The sequence below is a fragment of the Ovis canadensis genome, chromosome 2 (genome assembly GCF_042477335.2).
Source record: "Ovis canadensis isolate MfBH-ARS-UI-01 breed Bighorn chromosome 2, ARS-UI_OviCan_v2, whole genome shotgun sequence".
Lineage (NCBI taxonomy): Eukaryota > Metazoa > Chordata > Mammalia > Artiodactyla > Bovidae > Ovis > Ovis canadensis.
Genome location: NC_091246.1, coordinates 90,016,565 through 90,034,395, shown reverse-complemented (window position 1 = coordinate 90,034,395; position 17,831 = coordinate 90,016,565). Strand labels below are relative to the sequence as shown.

Genomic DNA, 17,831 nt, shown 5'->3' with positions numbered 1-17,831 from the left:
TCCTTGCCACCGCCGACTTCCCCTTTTTGCCCAACGACCTCCCATGGTCCCAGCGCCTATAGGCTCATCGGCAAAGCGGTGTTTCAATTCAACCCCAAGGACATCGCCCAAGGTCTCATCCCACCGCCGTTTCACTTTGTCCATAACGCCCTCCCATCGTGCCATAGGGAAGAGTCTCCTGGCCAGCGCCAGGATCCCCTAAGTGACCAACGCCCTCGCATAGTCCCCGCAGACAAATGTCTCATCGCCGATGCTGGCTTTCACTTTGTCCGCAGCGCCGTCCACTCTTCTCAGAGCCACCACCACTTTCCCCTTTATGCCCAACGTCCGCCCGTGGTCCCATCGCCTATAGGCTCACCGCCGCCCCCGGTTTCCCCTTTGTGCACCACATCGCTGTCCTGCCTTCCCATCGCCAAGAATCCCATCTCCCCCGCGGTGGTTCACTTTTCCTCAAAGCTGCCCGGTACTCAGATCACCCTAGGCCTCATCCCCACCGCCGGGTTTAAATTGGACCTCAACTCTTGCCATTGTCCCATAGCAAATGGGCTCATCGCCACCGCCGGGTATCGCCCCACAGCCGATATTGTCATTGCGGCCCCTGTGTTTCATTTTGTTCCGAACTCCCTCCCATAGTCCCACAGCGAATAGTCTCGGCTCCACCGCGAAATTCGACCGTCCATCCTGGCCCCTACTCCGCCCCCCAATCGCGGTAAAGCCAACAGTCTCATCGCGGCCACTGTGTTCCACTTGGTGCCGAACGCTCTCCCATCGACCCACAGCAGAGCGCCTCCTAGCCACCGCGGGATTCGACCGTGTGGGCAACGCCCCAGCAGGTCCCACAGCGAATAGTCTCTGAGCCGCCGCGCTCCGTGTGCGCAACGCCCACTCCCCCGTGTTTCACCTGGTGCACGACCCCCTCCCATCCTTCCGCAGCTTATCCTCTTTAAGCCAACGCGGGATTCATGCGTGATCGCCACGCTCCCCTCCCATCCCCCATCAACGCGGCACAGCTGGTTGTCTCCTCCCGGATACCGTGTTTCACTAGGTCAGCAACGGCCCATATGAGCCGGCAGCCAGTAGTGTCTTGCTCACCCTCTAGTTTCACTTTAGGGCACAACGCTGTCCATCCTCGCATCGCCAATAATCCCATCACCGCTGCGGGTCCCTTTCTCTGAGCTGCGGGTTCCGGAAGTGAGCCCCAATCTGTAAAATCAGCCTCATCTCGCTCAGAAACCCCACCTTGGGGGTTCTTTTCCTCTAACACGGCCAGTTCGAGTTGACATGTGGAAGAAAGCCCACTACTCAGGGGATCTTTCCGAAAAGGCAATATTCTCTCTCCCTACTCAGGACAGCGGAAACCAGGCTTTTTCCACGTAAGAGCTAATGATATGCGCACCCTTGAATCAGTGCTCCTATTAAAAGCTCTGTGGAACCTTTGCGTCCTGTCTCTCCAGCAGCCCCACGAGAGTCAACTGTAAACTCTCCTACGACTGCGATTCGAAAGCAAAAACGATGGATCCACAGCGTGCGCGCTCTCGCGCTTGCCTGGAGAAGCAGGCGGTCTGCGGGTCCATCTCAGCACTTTCTCACCGTTCGCGGTGCTCGCGCGCCCCCTGCCGGCCGTCTGCAGAAGCACTGACACTCTCTATGGCCCACATCCACTTGCTGGTGGAAGAAGGAGCTGCTGCATCCCTGCTTGCTCTCTTCGCTGGAACGAGCCTGGGATCCACCGCCAGAAACACAAGGAAATCTTCAAACACCTGAAATAGATGCAAAGGATCCGCTCTCAGTCGCGCCTAAAGGACAAAGCCGACTTCAGATTTCCTCGGAAAAGAGAGATGATCACTCCAGTGCAGATGACTCAGGGCCCCTGCAACCACTATCTGATGCTCCAGCAGAGCTTCCAACTCTTCACCACGGAGGACAGCCCTGCTACCCTGCAGCCGGGATCAGAGCCTGAAACAGCTGGAGCCCATGGAAGGAGACAGTCTGTGCTGTTCTCACGGGACTTCCTGCCCGTGAAGTATTTCCAGGGCATCCATCTCTACCTCAGGGAGCTGGAATACAGCCACTTTGCCTGGGAGGCTGTCAGAGTGGAAATGAAAAGTGCCTTTCCCTCATGTACGAAACTTCAAAGAAATGGCAACAATAAGGGTGTTTATATTTGTAACACTCGCTAATGGATTCCATTATTGTTTGCTTCCTGTTCCAAAGCGATTGCAGCTCATACTTCCTCAGGCACTGAAAACTAAAATAAAAATCATGATTTTTCAGAAGCAGGTGTGGACAGCAGAGCAGAATGTCTTTTCTTAGATAAAGATCTTGTGATCATCATTGAAAAGATCTCTTGATGTCTGCGAGGGGGTATTTTCTATACTCAGAATTCAGAGTTTCTTTCCCATGGACAGGTTTCCAGAATCCTCTGTTCTTAAATATCTTTCTCAGTTAAGTCTAGGTGCTATAGAGATAAAGAATAAACTGTGTGGATTTTCATCATCATAGAAAGTTGTCTTTCCTTCTCTGAGGAGCACAATGCAGGCCTTCCGGATGAGGTGAATCTTCTGGTTTGCTTGCATTCAAAGGGTAATTCAGGGACATGGGTACCTTCTGTTCTGTGGCTTTTTCCATCATCAATATGTGACACGTTTGTCTGTGGTACTTGGATCTAGTACAGGTGGCAGTAAAGGGATGAAGTCTGGTGACTCACAGGGGATGCTTCGAAGCGCCAGGACTATACAGGGTGAGAGCACTTCCTCTCATGTTCCATGGCCTGGATTTATCCTCATGGGAATCACACTGCAAGCAAGTTGGGAAACTATTGGGTGATGAACGGATGAAGAGATAAGTTCAGGGTGCTGACTTTAAAAAATGCACAACACGAAAGTTGCAGGTTAAGTGTTTGGGGGGCAAAATGAGGACTGCAGTCCAGGAGACAGCACCTCAGATAGCACTGAGAACCTGTTCCAAAGACACACAGAAGGATATATGTGATTTTGGTGAAGGGGCAATACATGCAATCATGTGCCTATTTTTTTGTGGAAGTTTTATACCAGTGTCGTGGAGGTTTCTTGGAGTCACAAGATCAGTTGTCACCATGAAGGGTTTCCATGCTTTTCTAGATATGAGGAGATAGACGAACCATTGAGTTAAAATAGGCTCCTGAAAACAGCTCACCTTCTGAAGACTTGTTCTGCCAGTTTTCCGTGCACACAGCCTCCCTCACTTCTGCTTTCCACCCAAGATTCCTTTCCAGGGGTGTTGAAAATCAGCAGCTGCAAGAGCACATGATTTAATTCTTGTAGGGAGATGGCAAGTGCCAATGGCACATGCTAGTTTGTACTTGACAGGGCATGAGGCCAGGTTTCACGTTTGCACTATTTGTTCAAATGAAGTTCTGGTAGGGGTCGAGGGGAACAAAGATTGTTCTTGCTTGCACACACTTCCTTAAAATACAGTCTGACCCAAATGCTTTTCTCCAAGTTCAGCTTTGGGGAGAATGACAAGAATGCCCGTCATAGTTCACAGTATCGTAGGCTGTTTGGAGGAAACGACCAAGCTGATCCCCGAAGGCGTTGCCTGCAGGGAAATATGCACAGTGTAGACACATTACAGGCTGTTTCCTTGCTACTTGAGGGAGACAAGAAAAGAATAATCAGGCAGTTCCTTGCAAGTACTTGAGGATGAGTGAAGAAAACGTGGTGAGTGAGTCTTCCATTTGGGTCCAGGCCCAAAAGCCTCATCCTGATCTCCTACATATTGGAAATGGAAAGTTGAAGACAGTCTTCCTAATAATGATCTTCAAAAAATAACTCACACATGCTGTGTGCGAGGACAATCAAACAAAAACAAATTTTTGTATCCACAAAGAGTTAAGCGATAAATTTAATCGCAACTGATGAAACACTATATAAAACATTTGACACATTACTCTGCTTAGTCTATTAATACCACAAATAGTCACTGAATTAGTCTTGCTGTTATCCTGCTGATGAGGTAACATTTATGTCGCAGGAAAATAAATAATATAGGATAAGACAGCAATTTAAGTAAACATTTGCTGTTCACCCTTTTATGTTAAAGTAGCAACACACGTGTGTACTTATTTAACATATATTGTAATACATATTGTGTGTGTTTATATATGTGTATATATTTTTGTTCAGTCGCTTAGTTATATCCGACTGTCTGTGACCCCATGAACTGTAGCATGCCAGGCTTCCCTGTCTTTCACTATCTCCCAAGTTTGCTCAAACTCATGTCCATTGAGTCAGTGATGCCAAGCAACCATCTCATCCTCTGTTGCCCCCTTCTTCACCTGCCCTCAATCTTCCACAGCATCAGGGTCATTTTCAAAGGGTCAGTTTCTTCTCAGAAGGTGGTCAGATTATTAGAGCTTCAGCTTCAGCACCAGTCCTTTCAATGCATATTCAGGGTTGATGTCCTTTAGGAGTGACTGGTTTGATCTCCTTGCAGTCCAAGGGACTCTCAAGACTCTTCCTTAGTACCACAGTTCAAAAATTCAATTCTTCGGCGCTCAACTTTCTTTATGGTCCAAATCACATCCATACATGACTACTGGAAAAACCATAATTTTGACTACATGAAGTTTTGTTGGCAACATGGTATCTCTGCTTTTTAACACACTCTATATTTCTCATATAATTTCTTCCAAGGAGAGAGAGTCTTTTAAATTTGTGGCTGCAGTCACCGTCCATAGTAATTTTGGGCCCCAAGAAAATGAAATCTAACAGTGTTTCCACTGTTTCCCCATCTATTTGCCATGAAGTGATGGGACTATATGCCATGATCTTTGTTTTCTGAATGTTGGTGCAACTATCTATGTATATGTATTTGGGGGATGGGGGGTCTGGTTTAGCTGTGCCTCAAATTGGTTCTCTAGAAAGATGGTTAATTTTGGTCAGGGAAGCAATAGATGTTATAGAGATTCTGTTTTACATGATGGCTGAAGATTTTCAAAATTTGAATTTTTGAAATTGCTATTATAATGGAAAATTTATTTACTGAGATTAGCATATTCATTCCAAAAATCCTCTTTGTTTTGTTTTCCATGCATGCAATCTGAATTGTGATACACAGAACGAAATATTCTAAATACAAAAGAAATATTTCAACAATTAGAACATTTAAATAGAATTTGGGACTACAACATTTCCATGTTAAATCCTGATGCTTTCCTAGTTAAAATTAATGAAACTCTATGTGAACTTCCGGTTTAACAGATGAGACGGCACTAATGGTAAAGAATCTGCCTGCCACTGCAGGAGACAGGGATGCGGGCTCCATCCCTAGGTTGGGAAGATCCCCTCTACAAGGAAATGACAACCCACTCCAGGATTCTTGCCAGAGGACCCTGAGTCAGAAACGACTGATGGACTAAACAACAACAACCCTGCAGAAAACCATAAAACTAGAGAAACACAAAGGAACGTTGTGTGTGATTTTAGATGTTATTATGTTTCACATAAGAAAACAGTATACCTCTTGGAGTTCACAAGTTATCACTGGAAGTCCCAATGCTGGAATGTTTCTACATTTATTTAAAATATAACGATGAAAATGAATCAGTGTCTTATATGTGTAATAAAACTCAAAAAACTTATACTCCTGCGTGGAAACCATGTTAGATCTGAAATACTATCAAGAACATGAGAAAAGTACTTTACCCTATTTTTAAAATTATACATCATTTGTAGCTCATCAAAAACAAACATATGAGTCAAGTATGTTTCATCAAGAAAAATAATAGAACAATAAAATAAATTAATTCACTACATGGAAGTGAAAAATTGGATAGGTGTAATATTCATGGGGTCGCAAAGAGTCGGACACGACTGAGTGACTAAACTGAAATGAACTGAACTGAATGTGTGAAATTGATATATTGGGAAAACGATATGGTCATAAAATGTCCATGGCTAAGTATATAAAAATAGAGGGAAAATGGCAAATGCATGTAAGAATGAAAGTCCATTTTTTCCCATTACTGAAAAAGAAGATGAATATCTGGGTCTAAGCACATACATTTCACATTACCAGAATCACCACTGTGAATGAGAATTGGTTTTTCTTCACTTCTGTATTTGCTACTTTGTGTTTAAATTGGCAGGCTGGCTAACTGTTCTTTGATTTCTAATTTCCTGCCTTCTACCAGCTGGAATTCACAGGAAACCAATATAGCCAATCTCTAACTTCAATATGCCAGGAAATTTGAAAAACTCAGCAAGGGCCACAGGACTGGAAAAGGTCTGTTTTCATTCCAGTCCCTAAGAAAGGCAATGCCAAAGAATGTTCAAACTACTGAACAATTGCATTTATCTTACATGCTAGCAAATTAAGGCTCAAAATTCTCCAAGCCAGGCTTCAACAATATGTGAACCGTGAACTTCCTGATGTTCCAGCTGGTTTTGGAAAAGGCAGAGGAACCAGAGAATAAATTGCCAACATCCACTGGATCATCGAAAAAGCAAGAGAGTTCCAGAAAAAAATATATTTTTCTGCTTTATTGACTATGCCAAAGCCTTTGACTGTGTGTATCACAATAAACTGTGGAAAATTCTGAAAGAGATGGGACTACCAGACCACCTGACTGCCTCTTGAGAAATCTGTATGCAGCTCAGGAAGCAGCAGTTAGAACTGGACATGGAACAACAGACTGGTTCCAAATAGGAAAAGGAGTACGTCAAGGCTCTAAATTATCACCCTGCTCATTTAACTTATACATAGAGTACATCATGAGAAACACTGGGCCAGATGAAGTACAAGCTGGAATCAAGATTGCCGGGAGAAATACCAATAACCTCAATATGCAGATGTCACCACCCTTAAGGCAGAAAGTGAAGAAGAACTAAAGAGCTTCTTGATGAAAGTGAAAGAGGAGAGTGAAAAAGTTGGCTTAAACCTCAACATTCAGAAAACTAAGATCATGGCATCTAGTCTTGTCACTTCATGGCACATAGATGGAGAAACAGTGGAAACAGTGGCAGACTTTATTTTTTGGCTCCAAAATCACTACAGATGGTGACTGCAGCCATGGAATAAAAAGCTTACTCCTTGGAAGAAAAGTTATGACCAACCTAGAAAGCATATTATAAAGCACAGACATAATTTGCCAACAAAGGTCCATTTAGTCAATCTATGGTTTTTCCAGTAGTCATGTATGAATGTGAGAGTTGGACTATAAAGAAAGCTGAGTGCTGAAGAATTGATGGTCTTGAATTGTGGTGTTGGAGAAGATTCTTGAGAGTCCCTTGGACTGCAAGGAGTTCCAACCAGTCCATCCTAAAGGAGATCAGTCCTGAAGGTTCATTGGAAGGACTGATATTGAAGCTGAAACTCCAAGACTTTGGCCACCTGATGTGAAGTGTTGACTCATTTGAAAAGACCTTGATTCTTGGGGAAATTTATGGAGGGAGGGGAAGGGGACAACAGAAGATGAGATGGTTGGATGGCATCACCGACTCAATGGACATGAGTTTGCATAAACTCCGGGAGTTGGTGATGGACAGGGAAGCCTGGCCTGCTGCCGTCCATGGGATTGCAAAGAGTCGGATAAAACTGAGCTGATGACTGAACTGAACTGAAGCCAGTATTTGACCACAGCCCATAGGTGGAAGTGTAACTCTAGCTCCTGTTTGTTCATGACGGCATCACTCATAGTCCACCAAGACCGCAAGCCTGAGGACCTAGAGCGCAGATGGAGGTGCCGCAGATCCTCATTCTCTCAGTCCTGTAGCTTGCTCCTTCTCTAGTCCAACGCTGGATAACGGATCCCTGAAGAAAGGCCATGAGAGACTTCCAGGAACAGGTGGAGAGCCTGGTGTCATGAAGGAAGCCCTGCAGCTAGCTCTCCTCTCAGACCTCACCTGGTTCACCGGCTTCCTTGGTTAAAGCTTGCGGGGTAGTTTTATGAGAGAGTCTATGTGACACTGAACGTAGATTTTCCCATTGTTTCCTTAGTTGTACGTGTACCTGGATGCAGTCTCGATAGGAGTCTTGAAAAACAGGTCAGGAGACATGATGTCTAATGATGGCAACAGCATCATCATCACTCAAAAAGATTTTGACTCCCAGGACGAGAACGCCTTCAGAACAAGTTTACAAGCTAGATAAGAATATGAAACTCATTGCTATATCCTCATATGCTTCACCTTAGAGTGAGAGTTGTTTCATTCAAGTTGATTGGGGCCTTACTAACCACAGGACTCCAAAAATTTCCAATCATCATATTTGGAATACATGGCACTCGTTTTGCAGACTGCATCCAACTTCCATCATTCTAACAGCATCAAAATTAATGTGTTTTCATTTTCTTAAATGAATAATGTGTTTTCCTTTAACTTTTAGACATTCCCCTATGTTTACACTTGAACATAGCTTCACATGCATCTCTGTTCCTATCAAGTCTCTTGGGAGCATTTACTGTGTTGATTAAAAGCAACAGTCCTAGTAAGAACTAGAAGTGACTAGTCACATCAGTGGAAGTTACTTTAAAGGGTTTGTTATTGTTTTGGCTGTGCCACGTGGCTTAAGAAGCATTAGTTTCCTGACTGGGGATTGAACCCAGGCCCACAGCACTGAAAATATTGAGTTCTAACCACTGAACGGCCAAGGAAGTCTCAAATTACTTTAAATTTTGCAGTTTTAGTTGTTCAGTTTTTCATTCAAGGATTCAGAGAAATACTAAATTGTTTTAACTTTATATATTTACTAAAAGAAATGACTGTTGGAGAACTGAATGGAGTATGACAAGGGTCAAAAACCATGTAAAAGTCATGTTAAAAGTAATGCATAAATCCAATACATTTGAGACCCAAACTGATAAAGGTTAAATTAATTTTAAAAATTAATATAATCTGCTTAAACATAAAAGATTCTATCAATTGATTTAATACACAAACTCCATTATTACTTGGAAGAGGAAGAAAAACCTAAAATCAAATAATACTAAATACTCAATACCAAAACAAGGGCAACACAGAAGGGGACCAATACAGAGCATGAAAATATAATGTAGGGAATAATTAGAGGTGGCAATGTTAATATCAACGAGATCTTTGTCATTAATATCAATAGTCATACACTTGAGAATTCCAGAAACAAACACATGAGAAAGAAATTATTCTTCGTGAGAAAGAAGTTCAAAATACGTAAGAAACACTTTGAATCTATAATTAAATTTTTAAAATGCTTGAGCTAAATTTCAAATGGTATGAAACAATGAGTAAAAATACAACATCACATAGCCATGTGAACAGAAACACCGGAGCACTGAAGTTTCCCCTCAATGCTGTGCTTTTGAGCTGAGTCGCTTCAGTCGTGTCTGACTCTTTGGGACTCTGTGGACCATAGGCTGCCAGGCTCTTCTGTCCATGGGATTCTCCAGGCAAGAATACTGGAGTGGGTTGCCATGCCCTTCTCCAGGGGATCGTCCTGACCCAGGCATCAAACTGGTGTCTCCTGAATTGGCAGGCAAGTTCTCTACCATTAGCGCCGCCTGGGAAGCCCAGTACGATGCTACTAGTCTGTAAAAAACCATATATAAACTTCTAAAGAGAAGAACTGAAACTATGATTTAGAGCAGGAAATTCGTGATTAACACTCTTGGGCCCTTAACCTACAATAAGAAATATAACTTGCTTCAAATATCTATAAACCATCCATGAAAATTACCATACATTAGACTTCACAAAAAATATACATAATTCCTCCAGGGGGAAAATATTTGTATAAGTTGTGTGCCCAGATCACAATGCCTGCAATTAATTTTAATATTATTTTAAAGCATCATTTAAAGATGAACATCATCCTGATAATTTATGTAAAGTCAAAATTAAACCATAAATTTAGAAATTTTGTAAGTAATGGAAATTAAATCACTACTCCTCAAATTTTCAGAAGCAAAGACACACACCGAGGTGAATTCATATCCTGGAAATGTGAATTGAAAATAGATTGGCCTCATTCATTAAAGTCAACAAGAATATTCATATACATGAATAGAAATAGTATAAGAAAATATCTGTCAAATGCCCACTTCTGAGTGACCGTGATTTGACTGTCATTCTCTAGAGTAAAGCTTGGTTTTATCAAGACAGTGGTAGTTTAGCTCATAACTCAAATAATCGTCATCCAAGGGCTTCTCCTGAGAACAGTCACCATGCGTGCAGCGGACGTGCTTGCCACACAACATGTCAACAAGACTACAACGGAGAGGATTTTTCAAATGTGTACTCCAAAGTGAAGATTTCATAAAATTCATCATCTTGCTGTCTCACTAGGGATCTTCTTACGGAAAACTGTCCTTTTTTCAAACTTCAAGTATATTATACGTAAGAACAGGACAATCACTAGGCACTGAGGTGCCACTGCTTTGATCCACGCCACAGCACTGGAGTCTCACCCAGTGCTGCATCTGTACCACCAGAAGAAGTTGTTCCCGTGGTGAAAAAGACAGATAAGATCTTGATATCACTATAATAATTATTGTACCTCATGAATCCATGTAGAGTGTCCTGGGGATCTGCAGGGGCCCACAGACCACACTTTGCGAACTGCTGGTTTCAGGAATTTCCCTGCCTCTGCTTTGGTCCCAGTGGCTCTGTAGCTTTAAATTCGCAAGTAATTTCCTTGGTTCCTGAGATAAAATCTAACATCATTCAAAAGTCTATCACTGGGCCCTTTTCCATGTCTCCAGGGCCATGCCATGCTACCCCCTGCAGGCATCAGTATAGTCTATGGACTCCGGGCTTGTTCACGCCTTTAAAGCACCAGAGCCATTCCTGCTGCAGGGACACTCTACGTGCTGTGCTTGGTTGTGTATTATTGTTTTCTTATTTTGCTCTTCATGAGTTACTTGACAAATTCATGCTCATTCTTCAAGTCTCATACTTCGGATTACTTCCCTGGGGAGACGGCTGCGGCTGCTGCTGCTAAGTCGCTTAAACGTGGTCCTAATGAGCTTCCCAGGATACTCACTGCCATCAGCATCTGATACTTCTTCTGTGTAGCCCAGGGCCCAGATGTAAACACCTAATTATCTTATGCCCACTTCTTTCATGGCAGTGTCCCTGCTCCAGTGTGAGCTCTGTGCGGTCGGGGCCTCTGCCTCTCGCACTCGAGACTCTCTGCACAAGGCCCGCAGACAAAGGAAGGAGCGGCTCAGCACCTTCTCTCTGTCACTTCACAGCATTCGGGCTCTGGGAAGAGACCCAAAAGGAAGAGGAGGAAACGTGTCTTCAGATAATGTCATGAGTAAATAAAAGGTACATTTTTATTAAAGAAGATTACATATTCTTATGGAATAAATTGGAGAAGGAAATGACAACCCACTCCAGTATTCCTGCCTAGAGAATCCTGTGGACAGAGGAGCCTGCTGGGCTGCTGTCCATAGGGTCGCATAGAGTCAGACACGACTGAAGCAACTTAGCATGCATAGCACGCATGCACGTAATAAACAGAACATAGAAATGCAACTGCCATAGAAAATAAATGAATTAAGACAAATAAATGAGTTACATTCGTACAAAAACATGTTATTCCATAAGTTTCAGCCACAGGGCATCAGATATATTTCCTCTAATTATAAAAGCAGCTGGTATTGATATTCTCAACATTAATGTCAATATCAATTGTCACTCAAACTCTTTCATCGCTGAGGCAGAAATCAGAGTTTTGGAAATGACTGAACCTTGAAGTGTCTGAGCTAGGGCATGAGTCACTGAGGATCAGGTTCCTTCTAACTTCCTGAGTTTTCTTAGGAACTTGTTGACACAGAAAGCAACTCGTGATTTCCACTCTGACAGTTTCCCAGGCGCAGTCGCTGTATTCCCTTCTCTTGCAGGTAGACATGGATGCCCTGGAAGTACCTCTTCACTCCAGTCTGAGGTTGTCCTTCCCAGGGCAGAGTCTTCCTCTCCCGTCACCTGCCCCAGGCAGGCATCCAGGTGGTCCAGCTGCTGATGGAGTCCAGTGTGGAGCTGCTCCAGGAGGGTGGTGTCCCAAACAGCAGAGGAGCGCTTTGTGTGGAAGAGGTTGAAGCTCTGCTGGAGCATCTCGTGGAGCACAGAGATGGCCTGGGCCTCCTGGAGCTGGCTGCCCTCCACCATCTTTTCATACTGAACATTTCTTGGTGACCTGGAAACGCCACAATTGTATGAATACTTGTCCCTTCTCTGACTTTGATCAGACTCTTCTCCCAGAAACAACTAAGGAGGTGTGAAAAGCATAATATATGTCTGTGTAGCTATCAACCACAGTGGCACGCATGATTTGATGTCCCCCACCTAGGCACTCATGGCAAAAATTAGCACTTTTACTGATTTCATTACAAAGAGTAGAAAAAGAAAGGAAAGGGAAAAATGTGGAAAAACCCAGAAAATGAAAGTTTCTCGACTCACTCTTTAAAAGCCACCCATCACCCCAAGCCCTCAGAACTTGCCTAGACCTCCCCTGCAGGCGGTCCTGCAAGCCCCCAGCATCCCAGTGGCCCTCCCTGTCTCTGTGCTGCTGGCCCTGGGGATGCTCTTCTCCAGCCCCACGTGCTCCCTGGGCTGTGAGCTGCCTACCAGCCACGGCAATCTGGAAAGCTTCATACATTGGAGTCAGATGGAGAGAGTGCCCACTGTGTCCTGTCTGAGGGACAGGACTGACTTCAGATTCCTCAGACCCTGGTGCACGGGACCAGGCCTGAGAAGACAGAAGCCACAGCTGTTGTGCACGAGTTGCTCCAGCAGACCTTCCAGCTCTTCAGCACCACGGGCTCTTCTGCAGGTCGAAACGAGAGCCTCCTGGACAGATTCCTCGTGGGACTTGATCAGCAGCTGGAGGACCCGGATACCTGTGTGAGGGAGGGAAGGACACTGGAAGAGTCACCTCTGGGGAGTGAGAACTCCAGATTGGCTGTGAAGGGTTACTTCCAGCGAATCAGTGTGTATCTCAAAGAATACAGCCACTGTGCCTGGGAGGTTGTCAGCATGGAAATCAGAAGGTGCTTGGTCTTAGCCAACAAGCTCATCAGAAAACTCAGGAAATAAAGAAGACGTTGAATCTGAAAACAGTTCATCTGGTCAACTAAACGGCTATTTTCTAAGACTCTAAGTGCAACCTTTAACTCTAATTTTGTGTCCGATGACATATAAATAATAGCTAATATATGGGCTTATTTAAATGTATGTTAAAGGTTTAGTTACCATAATTGTTTAAAACAGATTTAAGAATCCATTTTTCATATCATAAAAAGTTGTAATATTTATTTATTTATTTAAATTATAGAAATATTTAGGCTGTTCATAGAGTTTAAATCTTTATCATTCATAAGATACTTGCCTTCTACTATATTTTGTACAAGACTACTCTTGTTTTTTAGTAGAGAAAATAAAAGTAATTCTAAAAAAACAAACGGGCTTGCACACATCTTTGAATAAAAACCTGACCCAAAGCCTGATCCTACAGGATAAACCTATACTGAATTTGCCTTAATAAAGAGGGAACGGGGTCACCCACGCTGGGTCATAGAAGGAACAATGGACAATTTGAGGGGGGATTGAATGTGATTCTTGAGACATAGACTAGAGGTGGGAGGGAGATGGGTGGAGAAAAGCCCAGGTCATGGACTCAGGTGCCTGCTTGGGGGCTGGAAGAACCGGAGCACCTTCAAGGGTTAGTGGAGAACCACATACATCATGCAGAGAAGGCAATGGCACCCCACTCCAGTACTCTTGCCTGGAGAATCCCAGTGACAGGCAAGCCTGGTAGGCTGCAGTCCATGGGTCGCTAAGAGTCGGATACGACTGAGTGGCTTCACTTTCACTTTTCATTTTCATGCATTGGAGAAGGAAATGGCAACCCACTCCAGTGTGCATGCCTGGAGAATCCCAGTGACGGTGGAGCTAGTGGGCTGCCATCTATGGAGTAGCACAGAGTCGGACATGACTGAAGCGACTTAGCAGCAGCAGCAGCACATACATCATGCGAGGTCAATCTGCATATGTGGAGTCTAGGATCCTGGAGTAGGATGAGGAAGGGAGAGGAAGTTTTCTACACTTGGCCATTCTTGAGAAAAGAGTCTTCCTGAACTCTTCAAATGGAGGCAAGAAGAGCAAGGCAGGCTGGGGACTGCAGAGACAGCTAAGAGAGGCCATGCAGAACCAGTAGCTGCCATGAGAAACGTGACTTTAAGGAAGTAAGAGGGTTTCTCAAGCTTATTTATATATATTAAACACACATGTCATCGCTAAACTTTGAATAATTCATTCAAAGGAGTGCCTACCCTTGACTTCTAGGAGGATGCACCGGAATCCTCAGCACTTCCTCCCAGTGTAGAAATCCCCAGCGTGCTCTCCTCACTCACTCTGCATGAAGGCGTCCTCTCCATTCATACAGCTGTGTCCTTCTCCATTACGGTTTCTGGTTGTCAATTTCCCCTTACGTCTGCAAACCACCAACTCAAAGCAGAACCAGAGTGAAAGTTCTAGCTCTGTCAGATACTCTCCTATGACTTCACCTGCTCTGCCTGCCAAGCACTGCAGGTCCAGACTGTCCAGCCTCCCAGAGAAACACAGTAAATAGAGGGAACCCCGCCCCACAGTGAGCAATGGAGGAGACACAGGAGCTCCTCTGTGCGTGCACCTAAGTTATTCCATGTGCAGGGCTTTTAATACATTTAATACATTTAGCAACAGGGGGACAGAGCTTTCCTCACAGGACATATGTTAGTAAAGTGAACACTGGAAGAATACAATTTCTCAAAGCAACAAAGATCTTTGTCGAAATTGATGTATTTAATGTAGGCAATCTTCAGGACATTGATGGATCAATCATCTTTCTCTTCTTTCCAGTTGGGACATACCGCACTCAGTAGCTATATATGTAAAGTCAGAGGGACTTTTGAAATAATTTTATTCATTTATTCATTTCTCACTGTGCTGTGTCTTCACTGCCGCACGGACTTCTCTCTAGTTGTGGCAAAGGTGGGTCCTCTCTAGTTGTGGGGCACAGGCTTCTCACTGTGGGAGCCTCTCTTGTTGGGGAGCACAGGCTCCAGTGCACTTGGCTTCGGTGGTGAGGGCCCGGGGTCTAGAGCACAGGGCGGGAGCTGTGCCCCCGGGCTCACTGTCCTGCAGCACGCGCATCCTCTAGGACCGCATGTGGTCCTGTTGGCAGGTGGAATCCTCATCACTGAGCCTCCAGGGAAGCCCCTCAGGGAACGTTTAAGTACATTGAGAGGTTTGGAAACCTTCTTGAGGATTAGGGTCCTAAACAAGTAAAAAACATTCCAATATTACTGTTAAAAATACCATTTCATTAACAGATTATTTTCTAAATAACCTTTCATTCAATACTATAGTGTCACCTGAACGAGTAGCCTGGTTCTCACCGTCCTTCGTTCTCACAGGAAGAAAGAGACGGAGGAACAGAGATGCCCAGTGGAAGCAACTGCCCGAATGAATGACTGAAACTCACTAGATTCTGTGACATAAGTTTCCAGTGAGAGACACCATCACTGAATGTCCTTCCTCCAGCTCTGAACCTCTGAGCAGAAACGTGCTGAACAGTGTAAATAAAAGTGATGAATAATAAAAACACTCTCATTTAATTGACATATACAATCAGATGGGTACATTTGAAATTATTGGGAAACAGGTAAAATTAATGCTTTAAACTGATGACACTTTCTTTGATCATATTGTGAATACATAAGTGAAAATCAAAAACGGAAGTGAAAGTGTATTAAAACAATTAGAAAATGAAAATTACCATGTTCACTATTTAATGGCCTCACTTAGAAAGCATGGCATCAGAGAACCTACCTCAAGGTTCCCCCAGACGCCGTCTCAGCCAGCCCAGCAGCAGCCGCATCTTCCCCATGGCCTTTGTGCTCTCTCTACTCATGGCCCTGGTGCTGGTCAGCTACGGCCCGGGAGGATCCCTGGGCTGTGACCTGTCTCAGAACCACGTGCTGTTTGGCAAGAAGAACCTCAGACTCCTGGGCCAAATGAGGAGACTCTCCCCTCGCTTCTGTCTGCAGGACAGAAAAGACTTCGATTTCCCCCAGGAGATGGTGGAGGGCGGCCAGCTCCAGGAGGCCCAGGCCATCTCTGTGCTCCACGAGATGCTCCAGCAGAGCTTCAACCTCTTCCACACAGAGCACTCCTCTGCTGCCTGGGACACCACTCTCCTGGAGCAGCTCCGCACTGGACTCCATCAGCAGCTGGATGACCTGGACGCCTGCCTGGGGCAGGTGATGGGAGAGGAAGACTCTGCCCTGGGAAGGACGGGCCCCACCCTGGCCGTGAAGAGGTACTTCCAGGGCATCCATGTCTACCTGCAAGAAAAGGGATACAGCGACTGTGCCTGGGAAACCATCAGAGTGGAAATCATGAGATCCTTGTCTTCATCAACCAGCTTGTAAGAAAGGTTAAGAATGATGGATGGAGGCCTAAACTCATCTTGATATGACTCTCAGTGACTAAGATGCCACATCACCCTTGTACGCTCCCCTGAAGTCATTTTAGAAGACTCTGATTTCTGTTTTAGCCACCATGTTTCCTGAATTCAATCAATAGTACTTTCTCAGTAGCAATAAGCAAGTAGATATAAAAAGTATTCAACTGCACAGGGATCAGTCCATAAGGGATGACTGCCATGATGTTATTTATGTTTATTTATGTATTTATTTTATCTCATCATATTTATATTTTCATGTACAAATGTTTTTCTGCATTGTAATAAAATTTAGAAAATGTGTTCATTTCCTTAATCTTCTAACTTGTTTTATTTATAATTTCTTATGAAAGTAATTACTGTTTTCATTATGAAGAACTAAATACATATTTGGTCTACATAAACCTATCATAGAATAGCATTTGTCCATTTATACTACAGAATAGTTGTATCACTTTTCAGGAAATGATTGTCAAAAGGTAGAATTTCTGGATCCCTGGCAGTCCAGTGGAATGGACTCCATGCTTCCAGTGTGAGATGCTCAGGTGCCATGGACACCTGGTCAGGGAACTAAGATCCTGCAAGCTGTGCAGTGCAGCCCCCTCCACCCAAAAGAAACAGGTAGAAAGGAGTCTCTGAAACGGTGGTAGATGAGTAGTCCTGAAGTCACAAGTATAACTAGTTTATACCCAATCAACAGAGAATGGTTGGTGTCAGTATGTGGGGGGAGGACTCCCGTCCTCCAGGGAAGCTGCGAACATGTGGTGCTGAGTGGCTGAGCCTGACGCCTGTTACTCTTCCTCCCGCCTTCTCCTCGGTCCTGCTTTACTGAACAATCCACTCCCTTACACTGTATCTTCACTGCCTCCAACACAGGAGCTCTGTTCTGTGATGGTTTCTGGCTTCAAACTTTCTCTGAGTGGAAATCACTGGAAGAGAGCACAAGTGAAAGGAGAGTTCTAGAAGTTTCGAAACCTTTGAATGCAGCTCTGCTATTTAACAGCAATGTGACCCTGAAAAATATCACAAACACTAAGGAGATGGATATGGCAACCCCCTCCAGTACTCTTTCTTGACAATCCCATGGACAGAGGAGCCTGGTGGGCCACAGTCCATGGGTCACAGGAGCTGGACCTGTCTGAACCAACTTAGCATGCATGCAGGCATGCATTCTATCTTGATCTTCTCAAATATGGGGAAAATAACAGTAGTTTTTCATAGGACTACTGTTTGGATCAATAAGTCCATATTACAAGAAGCAAAAAAGTGTGCTTGGCACAAATAATCAGGACAGTGAGAGTCCCAGAGTAGCTGCCCACAGGGAGCAGACTGGTCAGCTGGCCTGAGGCAGTGACTGAAAGGCAACACCG

General features: G+C 44.4%; 1 protein-coding gene and 1 pseudogene across 1 annotated transcript; both read left to right on the top strand.

Annotated features, from left to right (window-relative positions):
* The first annotated feature begins 12,172 nt into the window (after positions 1-12,172).
* On the top strand, positions 12,173-13,052 carry LOC138432375 (interferon alpha-2-like; annotated as a pseudogene).
* A 2,831-nt stretch (positions 13,053-15,883) lies between these two features.
* LOC138434583 (interferon omega-1-like) lies at positions 15,884-16,429 on the top strand. Its single transcript, XM_069579396.1, has one exon. The coding sequence runs from the start codon at positions 15,884-15,886 to the stop codon at positions 16,427-16,429; it is 546 nt and encodes a 181-aa protein (XP_069435497.1).
* Positions 16,430-17,831: the final 1,402 nt, after the last annotated feature.